Source organism: Mytilus edulis, chromosome 14, assembly GCF_963676685.1.
Source record: "Mytilus edulis chromosome 14, xbMytEdul2.2, whole genome shotgun sequence".
In the NCBI taxonomy this organism is placed as follows: Eukaryota; Metazoa; Mollusca; class Bivalvia; order Mytilida; family Mytilidae; genus Mytilus; species Mytilus edulis.
Window position 1 is genome coordinate 1510123 of NC_092357.1, and position 16204 is coordinate 1526326.

Here is a 16204-nt window from a genome sequence, read left to right on the forward strand (position 1 = left end):
CTATGTGCATATTAAACAAAGGACACAGATGGATTCATGACAAAATTGTGTTTTGGTGATGGTGATGTGTTTGTAGATATTACTTTACTGAACACTCTTGCTGTTAACAATATATCTACATATAATACACTTTGCCCAGTAGTTAGAGAGAAAAACATTTTTTAAAAATTTACCAAAATTTAGAAAATGTATGCAAAATGTTAAAATTGACTATAAAGGGCAATTACTCCTTAAGGGGTCAATTGGCCATTTTGCTCATGTTGACTTATTTGTAGGTCTTACTTTGCTGAACATTATTGCTGTTTGAAGTTTATCTCTATCTATGATAATATTCAAGATAATAACCAAAAACGGCAAAATTTCCTTAAAATTACCAATTCAGGGGCGGCAACCCAACAACCGGTTGTTTTATTCATCTTAAAATTTCAGGGCAGATAGATCTTGACTTGATAAACAATTTTATCCATGTCAGATTTGCTCTTAATGCTTTGGTCTCAGAGTTATAAGCCAAAATCTACATTTTACCCGTATGTTCTATTTTTAGCCATGGCAGCCATCTTGGTTAGCTGGCCGGGTCATAGTACACATTTTTCTAACTAAATACCACAGTGATGATTGTGGCCAAGTTTTGGTTAAATTTGGCCCAGTAGTTTCAGAGAAGAAGATTTATATAAAAGATTACAAAAATTCAAGAAAAAATAGTAAAATTGACTATAAAGGGCAATAACTCCTTAAGGGGTCAACTGACCATGTTGGTCATGTTGACTTATATGTAGATCTTACTTTGCTGAACATTATTGCTTCACACAATTTATCTCTATCTATAATAATATTCAAGATAATAACCAAAAACGGCAAAATTTCCTTAAAATTACCAATTCAGGGGCATCAACCCATCAACCGCTTGTCCGATTCATCTGAAAATTTCAGGGCAGATAGATCTTAACTTGATAAACAATAGAACCCCCATGTCAGATTTGCTCTAAATGCTTTGGTTTCAGAGTTATTAGCCAAAATCTACATTTTACCCGTATGTTCTATTTTTAGCCATGTCGGCCATATTGAAAAATAGATAAACAACGTAACCTGTTCTTGTCACAAGGCACGGACCTCGGAAGTGGTACTTAAATGGATAATTTGGGGTTGATAATCGGGCAAACTTCACCATGTTCACTCAAATGAACTTTCCAACTGACTGTCTAGAATTCCTGCTGACGGTCGGTTGTTTTTCAAGGGCAATCCGACTTCCTATTCAATAAATTTTGACCACTAAGAAATAGCCATTAGTGTTGAAAGTGGAGTTAATAAACACGAGCTTAAACAATTATCTCAAAATGAAGCAAACATAACAGAACATCGCAATGCCGTTCGTCATTTTGATAGCCGTTTTACATTTTGACAGGAATTATCGTTCAGATATATAAGTATTATCACATAATCTATAAATTGCACAGATATATACATTTGCAGTAATATATACTGTTTAATGAAGTACTCCATAATAACAGTCTGCCATGGATACTTTTTACATTCGTGACATCACCAATTACGATTAAGGGAGCTATCATTTGTTATAGTTGGGGGGGGGGGGGGGGGGCGGGGTGGAGCTAGGATGTAAAATGTTGTCCTGTGTTTTTTAAATTGTAATCTCTGTCCTACTTCTGATTTTCACTCTTTTCGGTTCGGCCTTTATTAGTTTATCCTGCATTTTTTTTGCCAAGTTGCTTATTTATCTGCAGTTTTCTTTTTTGCCAAGATGCTTATCCTGCCTTTTAAAACATAAAAACTCCTGTCCTGCCTTTTTTTTTTAAATTTCATCCTAGCCCCCTCAAAAATTCAAACGGTTGCTCCCTTTGCATTGGATTTTTACTAGGTATATGAGTGGCGGGTGTCACTAGGGTATCAGTTTACTTATCCGAAGCACTGTTTAAATCTCCAATTTGTTTTGATGGCTTCATATTAATCAGCCATCACTTTTGTGCTAAAACGTTTCGTGTGTATTTTTATTCTTTTAGTCTGTCCGTCTGTCTTTCGTGGTATTATTTTATTATTTCCCGCTGCATTTTTTGTGTGGCTTGTTTTAGTATTTATTGTCAAATGGTCCTGTTGATGAAATAAACAAAGGGAATCGGTCATGTTATTTTGTCAGTAAGGCACGAGGGAAAGATTTTTCTCAACATTTTTTTCACGTAAAATATTAGTGACTCGATAAGGTATGTTGGACAGATGTATCTGAATCACGAATCTTACGGATTCTATTGCATGTTCCCTCAACAGGTCATCTATCCATTGGTTTCTTTGTTAAGGCAGTGTTATCCATCATTACGTTATGGGTAACGATTTAAATATACATATTCAAAGAATATTTGAGATTCTGAATTGTAAGCACGTTATAATGAGGATCAGTTGCAATGCCTACCTGAAAATGGCCTTGACAATCAATGGAGGTAAAACAAGAATGTGTCCATAGTACACTGATGCACCACTGAACTGTCTTTTTCTATGTTCAGTGGAACGTAATTGAGGTCAAAACTCTAAATTTGCATTGCAATTAGAAAGATCATATCATAGGGAACATGTGTACAAAGTTACAAGTTGAATATTGATTGATTGATTGATTGATTGATTATCTTTATTTCCTCCATAATATGAAGATTTTACAATTTATATTATAAGAACAGAATCAAGAACATAACACTAACATATTTACATATTCTAAACAACATCAAAGTATACAAACAGCAATAAAAAAAAAGTCTATAGGTAGTTACATAATTACATAGGAAATAGAGTCAAAAACAAAACGTCTATAATTCACCAACTTCATACAAGAACAACATTAGTTAAGATCAAATATGTGACTATAAAGATCATAATTGAAGACCTGATATAGTTTATACATATAATCTGCTATGTGGCACATCAAGAGGCTCCATACATCAGCATTTATAGTTTGCATGGTATGATTCATACTTCCAAGTAACGACTCGATAATTTCGTCATCATCTTGATTAAAGAAACGAACGGAATCCTCTACGTCAAGAATATCAACAATTTTGTAGAACATTTCTGTCCGAATTTGTAAAAGAGATGTACAGCAAAGTATATAATGCATAAGTATATCCGTATTATATAAGTTACACAAGGAGCATTTGCCTGTTTGAATAGCTATGGCTCCTAATTTCACAAGCGTCATAAATTTTGAATTTAGTGATGGATAAGTTACCGCTAGTCGTAACAAACGATGCTCCGTCAAACAAGTATGTATTTTATGGTACCGCTTAAGTTCTGGTCGCCGTTCAACTGAGTGTTTCCATTTGTTTTCTTCGTATATGTCTAAAGTCTGTTTTACAATTTTGCTCCACAGTAGTTTGTCTGGAAAAAAATTTTCAGCCACAAAGTTTTCAACAAAAGAATCAAAATCATATTTTATCAAAATTTTGATATAATCGTAAGTCAATGAAATTTGACTGGCCTCACCGGTTAATATTTGTCCCATACGAAAATTAAACATCCGTTTATGTATTGTTGTCGATTTTGCACGACACAGTCTCCCAAAAAACAAAAGTTTCATTTTATCAGTATATCCTTCGACAGACCACAAACCAACATTACTAATACAAGAGTCAGTCGGACTACGTTTATCCATCATTAGTATAAATCTGACGAAATATCTTTGAGTTATTTCCAACATTTCAGTTTCACGGTAGGGTAGCTGACCCCAAGTTTCACATCCATAAAGTGCAGTTGTAAGAATTACTCTTTTCCATATCAAGTTATTAGTTAAGGCACTCATCCCTCGTGGATTAACACCAACAGTATATAGTGAGTGAAGTTTCTGTTTTAACTTTTTACTGGATTTATCTGATCTATCGAAAGTTTTTCCATCTGAGCTAATAAGTGTTCCAGCGTAAGTACATGTACGTTTTCTTTCGAGTACAATATTACCTAGGTTAAGACATGCTGCAGAGTCACAATTGTTGCGAGTCTTTTTTGGTGGTGTAAAAGTCAAAACACTACTTTTCGATGCATTATATTTTAACCGCCATTTAAGCGCATAGCTGTTAACAACGTTTAATAATGTCTGAGCACCATTTACAGTTGCGCTTAATAAAGTTGTGTCATCAGCTAACAAGATTGTTGGTATGCTTATCGGGCCTACTAGTAGTCCACAATGTGTCGATGAGAGTTCACAAATCAAGTCATTGATAAATAAGGAAAATAACCAGGCAGACAACACACGGCCTTGACCTACTCCTTGTTCAATCCGAAACACTTGACTTGTTAGTCCACTATGCTGCACATGTGCTGTTGCAGTTTTATACGACATATATATCAGATTCCACAATTTACCTTGAATTCCAATTTGGTTCAGTTTGTAAAGTAGGCCATCTTGCCATACTCGGTCAAAGGCCTTTTCTTTGTCGAGAAAAATGGCATAAACAATCGAATTACGTTCAAGATAATAATGAATTGCTTCTTTCAAGGTGTAAATAGCTGGTATCGCAACTACCTTGACCAAAAGCTTAAACCTGAAATTCGCACTATCGTTTTCTATGTTTAGTGGACCGTGAAATTGGGTTCAAAACTCTAATTTGGCATTAAAATTAGAAAGCTCATATCATAGGGAACATGTGTACTAAGTTACAAGTTGAATAGACTTCAACTTCAGCAAAAACTACCTTGACCAAAAACTTTAACCTAAAGCGGGACAGACGGACGGACGGACGGACGGACGAATGAACGAACGAACAAACAAATGAACGGATGGACAGACGAAAGGACGCACAGACCAGAAAACATAATTTCTCTCCAATATCGTAAGTGGGGCATAAAAAACAATCAATATATAAAAAAGAAGATGTGGTATGATTGCCAATGAGACAACTATCCACAAAAGACCAAAATGACACAGACATTAACAACTATAGGTCACCGTACGGCCTTCAACAATGAGCAAAGCCCATACCACATAGTCAGCTATAATAGGCCCCGATAAGACAATGTAAAACAATTCAAACGAGAAAACTAAAGTTCATTTAACTTCTTTATTTTTAACTTCGATAAAAACGCATGTAATTTATCGAATAAGATACCCAGAAAACATGCTGTAGTTGTAAGCAGATTCACTGTAGATGTATTTCTCTGTGTTTGCTTGCTTGATGTAGACCTTGTCGCCTTTCTTAAGTTCTAATATCATATTTATAGTTCCTGTTTGATGACCATTGGCACCAGGATAAACAGCTACTGTCTTCATGCCATTTTTCCATAGGAGGAGACGGAGAGTTTTATTATAATACGTCATTACTGTGCATAAGAACTGGTAAACCCCTGGTTTTGGAGCTGTATAGACACCAGTACTAGAATCATAATCATTATTGACGTTCGTCCAAACTTTATCGAACTTTACAATTTCACCAGTTCCTAGGGTTTTTGACGCAGTTAAAGAAGCTGCAAAAGCGGAAAACGTTTCGTCACGTTGATTTGTACCTGTAAAGATATTACAAAATACAAAATGGAGTTAAAAAACCCTCTGCAAATGTTTGCACCTGTCCTAAGTCAGGAATCTGATGTACAGTAGTTGTCGTTTGTTTATGTAATTTATACGTGTTTCTCGTTTCTCGTTTTTTTTTTATATAGATTAGACCGTTGGTTTTCCCGTTTGAATGGTTTTACACTAGTAATTTTGGGGCCCTTTATAGCTTGTTGTTCGGTGTGAGCCAAGGCTCCGTGTTGAAGGCCGCACATTGACCTATAATGAATTACTTTTTTAAATTGTTATTTGGATGGAGAGTTGTCTCATTGGCACTCACACCACATCTTCCTATATCAACTTAATACTTATAAAAAAGAAGATATGGTATGATTGCAAATGAGACAACTCTCCACAAGATACCAAAATGATACATAAATCAACAATTATAGGTCACCGTACGGCCTTCAACAATGAGCAAAGCCCATACCGCATAGTCAGCTATAAAAGGCCCCGAAATGACAATGTAAAACAATTCAAACGAGAAAACTAACGGTCTCATTTATTTAAAAAATGAACGAAAAATAAATATGTAACACATAAACAAACGACAACCACTGAATTACTTGTCTACAAAACCGTATTTTTTAAATGATATCTGATGGTGAGATGAGGTTTTTCATTCTATACATAATCTCATGTATAAAAAGTACTTCTATGTATTGACAATATGTCAAGATTTCAAATTCTCGAATGTGGAAAAACATTGAATAAATAAGATTAAGCAGTCTACATAATGCAATGAATAACTTATCCAGTTAATCTACTATAAAAGTTCTGTAAAACACGATATACTAGATACATCCCATATTATTACCTTTCTGTATTCCTTTTATCTTCAACATCATACTAAGAAGGTCTTCGAAAAGGGCGTTTTCTGTTTAACAAATAAATACATTGATGAAAAAAAACGGTATATATAATAGATCATAATACAAAAGCAATGCATTCAACAAATTTGGTTAAACCTAAGTTTGTGTGTGGGTTACTAAGGGAGATGTAAAAAAAATCATGTTTGTCAACTTCTTATCCTTAATACTATTACTTTATCAATTTAGTCCTTTGCTTCACTTAAACGTTATGTAGATACTTATTGTCTTAAGTTTCAATTAACAATATCATGAATATAACATACCAAGTTTTGGTGTACACGACCCAGAATCTGTCTTATGACCATAGCAACTCATAACCAGTGCAACAACAATAAAACAAACAGCTCTCATGGTGTACATTGTTTACCAGTAAACAATAGATTGTATATCACTTGAAATGTCAGAATAATGCAAATATAAATAATAACTGCTTAATTACAAGATTGCATGTTATTAAATATGATAATGAAATTCGATAATAAAAACATGATATTAAATTGAAGTCATTCCAGGAATTATGAAAGAACAAGAATGTGTCCAAAGTACATGAATGCCCCACTCGCACTATCATTTTCCATGTTCAATGGACTGTGAAATTGGATAAAAAATATAATTAGGCATTAAAATTAGAAAGATAATATCATAGGGAACATGTGTACTAAGTTTCAAGTTGATTGGACTTCAACTTCATTAAAAACTACCTTGACCAAAACCTTTAACCTGAAACATGCACTTTCATTTTCTATGTTCAGTAGACCGTGAAATTGGGGTCAAAAGTTTAATTTGGCTTTAAAATTAGAAAGATCATATCATAAGGAACATGTGTACTAAGTTTCAAGTTGATTGGACTTCAACTTCATCAAAAACTACCTTGACCAAAAACTTTAACCTGAAGCGGGACAGACGGACGAACAGACGGACAGACAGACGGACGGACGGACGAACGAACGAACAGACAGACAGACAGACAGACAGACAGACAGACGAACGGACGCACAGACCAGAAAACATAATGCCCCTCTACTATCGTAGGTGGGGCATAAAAACTAGCGTTCATGGTTTTTGATCATTGCCATTATTCCCCCAACGGAAAGTTTACAGTACGCGTATACATATGGCCTCTTTTCTCCAATGCCACTATTTCCCCGACAATATGGAAATACATAAAAATTGCACGGCCACTTTATGCATATCATTTGCCAAAGAACTTTTAACAGCATTTAAGCCAATTTCATCAAATTCTCTTAGACTTGTGGGGATGTATAAATACCCTGCCACAGCCGGTCTTTTTTACCCCCCCCCCCCCTTTTGGACATAACAAGAGTGCACACACTGAAATGTCTCGCCTTCTTTACTAATCATTGATATTATGTTGATAGTCCTAAGTATAAAGCGTTATTACAACTGTCACATAGTCTTAACATTAAACAAGATAGATAAACAAAGACCAATGAACCATGAAAATGAGGTCAATGTCAGATGAACCATACCAGGCAGACATGTACGAGGGGGAGGACAGGGGTAAGGGAGACAGGGAGAAAGGGGGTTGGAGAAAGGAGAAAGGGGGTGGGAGAAAGGAGAAAGGGGGTAGGAGAAAGGAGAGGAAGGCTGGGAGAAAGGAGAAAAAGTTGGTGAAAGGAGAAAAAATAAAATATCTCTCCTTTTAAAAAAATTTCTAATATTTCAAGAAAAAATATCTCAAAAGGAGATGTTTTATTCTAATGGGAGAAAGGAGAACGGGGGTAGGACAAAGGAGAAGAGGGGTGGGAGAAGGGAGAAGGGTACCCCCCTGTCCTCCCCCTCATGTACAGCTAACAATGCTTCCATACAACAAATATAGTTGACCAATTACTTATAGTTTAAGAAAAATAGACCAAAACACAAAAACTTAACACTGTCCAATGAACCGTGCAATTGAGGTCATGGTCAAATAAAACCTGCGGGACTGACATATAGATCATAATATATTTCCATACACCAAATATAGTTGACCTTTGGCATATAATATTAGATAAAAAGATCAAAACTTAAAAACTTAACTTTGACCACTGAACCATGAAAATGAGGTCAAGGTCAGATGACATCTGCCCGCTTGACATGTACACCTTACAATCATTCCATACAACAAATATAGTAGACCTATTGCATAAAGTATGAGAAAAACAGACCAAAACACAAAAACTTAACTATAACCACTGAACCATGAAAATGAGGTCAAGGTCAGATGACACCTGCCAGTTGGACATGTACACCTTCCAGTCCTTCCATACACCAAATATACTAGCCCTATTGCTTATAGTATCTGAGATATGGACTTGACCACCAAAACTTAACCTTGTTCACTGATCCATGAAATGAGGTCGAGGTCAAGTGAAAACTGTCTGACGGGCATGAGGACCTTGCAAGGTACGCACATACCAAATATAGTTATCCTATTACTTATAATAAGAGAGAATTGAACGTTACAAAAATTTTGAACTTTTTTTTCAAGTGGTCACTGAACCATGAAAATGAGGTCAAGGACATTGGACATGTGACTGACGGAAATTTCGTAACATGAGGCATCTATATACAAAATATGAAGCATCCAGGTCTTCCACCTTCTAAAATACATAGCTTTTAAGAAGTGAGCTAACACAGCCGCCGCCGCCGCCGCCGGATCACTATCCCTATGTCGAGCTTTCTGCAACAAAAGTTGCAGGCTCGACAAAAACTATTGAGTATAATAGTCCAAGGTTTTTGTTATTTGTTATTTTGCTTTGTATCGATCTGAAGAGTTAAAACCTTATCTCATAAAGTTCTATATGGTTATAGATTTAGATATACTGTGTTGTTACACCACTATTCCATGTTTAGGGATGGCTGGTCGCAGACAAATACGTTTCCGCCCACCACATTTGGTATGTATACATTCTGTGGTCGTTGATGTTGTTCACAAATAATTACATTAGATGTATGTTTCATTATAATAGGATATTATTATTGGCTAACTGCACATCACTTGTAATTGCTTAAGCAATTGCATTACACAATAAAACTTATCATTCATGATAACACGAGGTCCCACAATAAAGTGCACAGGCGAATTAAATAAAAAAATTGATAAAATTCGTGTTTTCATGATCCTAGCTAAATAATGTAATTGTAAGTATTGAATGCTTCTTTTTGTAACTTCATAGGGTTGTAAAAGCGTTGACGGTGCGCACATTTTTAGAATGAAGCGCTTCCGCGCTTCATACAAAATGTACTTCGGTCAACCCTTTACACCCCAAAGAAATTACAAAAAGAAGCATTCAATTCTTAAGTATCCCCCGTGTTTTGTTTTTTATATAAATTAGACCGCTCATTTTCCTGTTTTAATAGTTTCACACTTGTCGTTTTGGGGGCCCTTTATTGCTTGTTTTTTTGTTGTGAGCCAAGGCTCCGTGTTGGAGACCGTAATTTGAGCTATAATAGTTTACTTTTACAAATTGTGACTTGGGTGGATGGAAAGATGTCTCATTGAAACTCATACCACATCTTCTTGTATCTATCCCAAGTCAGGTGTCTGAAAAGGTGGTGTCGTTTGTTGCTGTATATCATATTTGTTTTTCTTTCTTTGCTGTATATCATATTTCACGGTTTTCTTTCTTCCATTTTTTTGTGTTTAAACCATGTCGTTCATTTTCTCACTTAAATTGTTTTACATTTTTCATTCGGGTTCTTTTAAAGTCGACTATTCTGTGACTCACTAATGTATGCATTAAAATCTATTTTATTTAACTTCATAATTTCAGCCCCCTCAAAAAACATAGTTAAAACAAATGGGGAATGTGTCTATAGGGACACAGATAATCCCCTGCTATGTTATAAAGAGACAAAACTCAAGAACTGTAAAGTTCTTCTTACAAAAATTGAAATAAACTGAGCTAGGTCCAAACACGGCCTTTAACACAGAGCCTTTGTCACACTTAACAGCAAGCTATTGAGGGCCCCAAAAAGGTACTTAGTGCATTTTAAGCCTTATCAATTTTTTCCTTATCTTTTTATATATATATATATTGTTAAAGCAATGAAGTGCAATGAACTGCAACAACTAGTCAATACTGTCCTTGACCTTAGTTTTGTTATATCAGTCCGCATAACAAACAATTTTAGTTTTTTAAACCAGTTATCACCTTAATAAGACGACATACATGTATGTGTCACCGTCGTATTTATGTGTATATTAAATGGTTATTCATCAGTTCATTTCATTCATTCATTCATTCATTCCATTGTCTGTTTCATCATACTCATTATGACGATTGACTGAGACTGACGACATTTCTAATATACGTCACTGCACAATTTCATATACACGTCACTTCACACCTGAACGATTTAAATAAAATAAAATATTATTGCACGAGCGCGGGAAAATATGTGTACGCCTTATTTTTATATAGAGATTTAGGATTTCATTAAATGAATAGCAGCCTTTCAAAGCTGACGCTTCAAAGCTAAAGCAATATTTACAGGTTAGTTAATTTTGTTATTTGGAAAATATTATTTACATGTAGTTTCTCGATAGAGTTTCATTCATTAAAAGTTAAATGGAAATATTATGATAGTTTTATCATAATCTGCAATACGGCTTTTCCGTACTTTTTACATAGTTTTATGGTAAAGTTCAAATTACTGAATTACAGCTAGAAATTGTTTTATTGGCGATATTAATTCATGGCGTAATTTTAAAAGTGCATTGTCGAATTCATTAGTCCGTCAGTCCTTGTTTCATTGTAGTTTGTGATTTTATATTTAGAGTATGAATGAATGTAATTGTTTCCGAATTTGTTGAAAGATTTGTATATGTTGAAATAAATGTATATTTACAGTAATAAAAGTGGTACTAAAGTCACTGTCTGGTATAAGCCATATGTTAATTTGGTATATGTCAAGTTCACTGTGACAAATGGAGCCTTCAGAGAGAGAGATGACCTAGTTGGTGCCACGTTTTTTTGTTAGTTAAGAGTTGTCGGAGAATCTGTCCGCACTTGAATTTATTTGGATAACAGTTCATCTAGATATCTACTTGGCGACACGATAATCCAAGAATATACAGCGCTGTTGAGGTATATAGTGAAAAAGTTTTAAACAAATCCCGGAGTTGGATTGAAAACATGTAAAGGCATATTGGTAATGAATGTTTAGAAAATATTCATATTTTGCGCAAACCAAAGAATTAAATTAGTTTGGTGAATGTTTAATTTTACACCGATAACAAAAGGAAATAGATTCATTCATTTAAATATTCATAATATTGTGTTGGTGTCGATAACGTTCCAGTTGAGTAGTTTTATAGTACACAACGTTGTGTGTTTACAATCATCACAGATGTCAATTTCATAACACATTCCGCGGTGGATTCGACTGGTATCAACGAAGTAAACAATAGTGTATTGAACCCAGACAGTATTTTATTAGATTGGAGCTGAAATTCAAATAAAGAATAGCAATTAAAACAATAAACATTATTTAATAGTATTATATATTCTTTATATTGTTTAGTATTATTGATATATATATATATATGTATTTAAGATGTCATAGTTTATCTTATTACTTATATTTTTCAGTTTGAATTTTTGTGTGCATTATTGCATGAACACCTGGTCCTTGCACTGTCAGATTTCACATGCACATTAGATCATTTGACGGTAAGTTGACATTTTCATCATCATCATCATTTTCATTATTTTTGTTGTCTTTTGTATGTGTCTGTTTACGTTTTGTATTGTGTCCCGTTTGGTATATTGAGTACTCTGTTTTGACTATGGCTGAAGGAAACGCATCTGGTTCCGTAGTTGAGGGTAATGTTAAAGGTCACGAACCTAATATGTCAGAGACCGATATTGCAAAAATGATAGCATTTTTGTCTAAACATGGTAAATATAAAGTACTTACTAATGAGGAGTATGACTTGATATCTTATGCTAAACCGTTGGTTAAGAAAGAAGGAAGTATGCCAACAGGGTATACCACTAGTACTCCGAAGCCGACTACTGATAAGCTTCCGTCTAGACCACCACCTCCTCCCCCTTTTAGAAAATACTATCACGATTTTTCGGGTATAAATGAGCAGGTGAAACCGAAAGTTAGTTTTAACTTGGGAAATCACACTCATGACATTACTGGTAATACACCAACGTACCAAAGACCACGGTTACCGGTTTTCTCTGGGGATGCAAAGAGTGAGGCTTCATTTGACGTGTGGAAATTTGAAGTAAAATGCTTACTCCGAGAAAACTTGTACCCGGAGTTAATCATAGTACAGTGTATGAGAAATTCTTTAAAAAATCAAGCCCGTAATACCCTGCTTACACTTCCTGAGTCTGCTACTCCACATAATATTCTAGAAAAATTAGAAGGTATTTACGGAAATGTCTATTCAAATGAGACACTTTTACAGTCATTTTATACTGAGAAGCAGGATGAGGGTCAATCAGTGGCCGATTACGGTATGAAATTAGAAGGTATATTACAGAAAGCATACGATAAGGGTAAATTAACTTCAGAAGTTAGAGATGATATGCTGAGAACAAAGTTTTGGTCAGGTATCAGGGATTCTGCATTGAAAAATGCTACTAGATACAAATATGACACTATCAAAAACTTTGATGAATTAAGAAAAGAGGTAAGAGCAGTTGAACTAGAGCTTCAAATTTCGAGTGCTTCTAAGCCTACAGCTACTGTCATACATCAACCAGTTACTGCCGTATCAGATATGAATGTTCTTATACAGAAGTTAGATGCATTTAATAAAAGGCTAGATAATTTCGAAGGCGAGTTGAAGAAAGTTAAAGAGTCTCAAGGTGATGATCAACAAAATAGACAAAACAATAAACCACAAGGTTCAGGTAATTATTGGAATAATAGAGGTACACAGAGAGGTAGATATAATAATAATTATAGAGGTAACGGAAGGGGCCGTTATAATTACAGAGGAGGTAACAGAGGACAGTCAGGAACAGATAATAAGTTTCAGAATCAGAATCAGAATTTAAACTTCGGCTAGTCTCTGTCGCAGGGCAGACTAGAGACTTAGAGAGTAAGTGTAGCCCTAATTTTAAATCAGACTTAAGTAAGACTAAATCATTGTTAGATAGAATGGTAGGTATGGAGAATCAGTCAATTATACAGGTTAATTCGATGAAATGTAAAGCTTTGATTGATAGTGGTTCGATGATTTCAACAGTTTCTGATCATGTTTTGAAGTTAATGAAACCTGTCCCCGAGGTTAAAGATTTGGATGATTTTGAGTTATCAGTCAGTGTTGCTGGCGGTTCGAAACTGCCCTATATTGGTTATGTTGAGGTCGAGGTTCAGATACCTTTTCTTCCAGGTGAGTCTTTCTATGTGCCTATGTTGGTTGTACCTAGGTCTGATTATACAAATAAAGTACCGGTAATTGTTGGTACAAACATTTTACGGTTAGGTATGGAGTTAGTACACTGTCTTGATGATGATATTTCGATACCAAAACAGTGGGATGTTGCCTTTTCGTCTATACAGGATAATAGTTCAGGAGTGGTGCGTTCTTCCAATAGACGCCCGTTTAAACTGTTTCCTTCATCAGTAATGACCATATCTGGAATAGTGAAGCTAAAAGGTGATGTAAATACTGAGACTTTAGTAACGGAGAACCGCTCTATTTTGAGTGAGTTGTCAGATCAGGTAGTTGTCTGTCCCAGAGTAGTATCAGTCAAAGGTAACGGTAAACAGAGGGTACCAGTTAGGATTTGTAATATAACAGCAAAGCCTGTTGTTATCAAACCTAAAACTGTCCTTTGTGAGTTAAGTGGAGTTACTGTCGTACGTGATGGTTTTGGTGAACAGACATTGTCAGATGGTGAGATAATTAACGAAGGTAAGGAGAGTCTTAAAGAACTTGGTATTAATGTCAGAGAGGATTTGCCTGACAATACAAAAGGACAATTAAAAGGTTTGTTAACTAAGTGGAAATCGATCTTTTCTACAGGACCAACGGATCTAGGGTTCACCACATTGGTGGAACATGAGATTAAGTTAACGGACAACATTCCTTTTAAGGAACCGTATCGACGCATACCACCGTCATTGTACGAAGAGGTTCGTGAACATTTGAAGGAAATGTTGGAAGCGGGGGCTATTAGAGAATCTTCTAGTCCCTACTCTTCCAATGTTGTACTAGTAAGGAAACCAGACGGAAGTCTTCGATTCTGTCTTGATTTTAGGAAACTCAACAAGAAGACTATTCGTGACGCCCAAAGTCTTCCACGCATAGATGAGACACTAGATTGTCTGACCGGAAGTAAGTATTTTAGTAAAATTGACCTTAGGTCGGCCTATTGGCAGTGTAACCTTAAAGAGTCTGACCGTTATAAGACTGCATTTAGTCTCGGTCCTTTAGGGTTTTATGAGTGTAACAGGCTAGCTTTTGGTTTAACCAATGCTTGTGCCACATTTCAGCGTCTCATGGAGAGATGCATGGGTGAGTTACACCTAAGAGAATGCCTAATATATCTGGATGATATAGTGATTTTTTCTAAGACTGCTGAAGAACATATGACAAGACTAGAGTCTGTATTCAGTAAGCTAAAGAAGCATGGCCTAAAACTAAAAGGAAGTAAGTGCGAATTTTTTAGGAAAGAAATAAAATACCTAGGTTTTATTGTCTCTGAAGAGGGGATTAAAACAGACCAAGAAAAGGTAAAAGCAGTACGAAACTGGCCAGAAATAAAGAATGTCAGAGGTCTCAGACGATTTTTAGGATTCACATCCTATTACAGGAAGTTCGTACGAGATTATGCTAAGATAGTAAGACCACTAAATGATCTTCTGGTAGGACACCAAACGAACAAGAAGCAGACAACTAAGAAAAAGAACAAACCCAAGCCAACGAAGTGGAAATGGGGCGATGAACAGCAAGCTGCCAGAGAAAAGCTGATAGAGGTATTGACTAGTCCCCCTATTCTTGCTTTTGCCGATTATAGTCTACCATTCATTTTGAATATAGACGCCAGTGGTGATGGATTAGGCGCCATACTTTATCAACGTCAGAATGGTATCGAAAGGGTTATAGCATATGCTAGTAGAGCGCTACGTGCTGCAGAGAAATTGTATCCGGCCCATAAACGAGAGTTTCTCACTTTGAAGTGGGCGGTTACTGATAAATTTCGAGACTATCTATATGGAAATAAGTTTGAAGTCCGCACGGATAATAATCCGCTAACTTATGTCTTGGGTAAGGCCAAATTAGATGCTACTTCTCAGAGATGGATAGCAGAATTAGCTGACTATGATTTTAGTTTGGTGTATAGAAGTGGTAAGTCGAACGTTGACGCCGACAGTTTGTCAAGGATTGATTATGACCATCAGGAATTATTTAGCGATGCTGTTAAAGCTATATGCGAAGCTATTTTAGTTTCACCCAGCTGTACACCCGCTGAGAGCATTTGTATGTCCCAAACTCTGGAAGGTATAGTCGACAAGGATGACCCCGAGCTAGAGGCCTTTTCAGACATTTCTTGGGTTGTAGAACAGAAGAAAGACGAAGATATAGCGAGGGCACTTGAGTTAAAAAGAGCAGGACATAAACCTACGAAGAGAGAAATTGGTAAGCAACCTTTAGGTACACGCAAGTTACTTTACGACTGGGATAAACTAGTCATTAAGAAAGAAGTTCTCTATAGGGTAAGTAAAATTAACGATGAGACTATATATCAGCTTATTTTACCAGCTGCTTACAGGGATATTGCTTTGAGAGGTTTACATGACGATGCTGGTCACCAAGGTAGAG

At 35.7% G+C, this 16204-nt stretch overlaps 1 protein-coding gene across 1 annotated transcript; it reads right to left on the reverse strand.

The window, feature by feature from the left end:
- Window positions 1-5034: 5034 nt before the first annotated feature.
- Window positions 5035-6793, reverse strand: LOC139502990 (cerebellin-1-like). Its single transcript, XM_071292659.1, has 3 exons — window positions 6669-6793; window positions 6351-6410; window positions 5035-5490 (listed from the first exon to the last, which is right to left on the reverse strand). The coding sequence occupies exons 1-3, from the start codon at window positions 6763-6765 to the stop codon at window positions 5081-5083; spliced, it is 567 nt and encodes a 188-aa protein (XP_071148760.1). The 5' UTR covers window positions 6766-6793; the 3' UTR covers window positions 5035-5080.
- Window positions 6794-16204: the final 9411 nt, after the last annotated feature.

Excerpts from the sequence above, each read along its gene's own strand:
- LOC139502990 (XM_071292659.1), bottom strand. The coding sequence starts at position 6,765 with ATGTACACCATGAGAGCTGTTTGTTTTATTGTTGTTGCACTGGTTATG. Across the intron at positions 6,411-6,668 it reads GTCGTGTACACCAAAACTTG|AAAACGCCCTTTTCGAAGAC; the intron begins GTATGTTATATT and ends TTTGTTAAACAG. Across the intron at positions 5,491-6,350 it reads GATAAAAGGAATACAGAAAG|GTACAAATCAACGTGACGAA; the intron begins GTAATAATATGG and ends ATATCTTTACAG.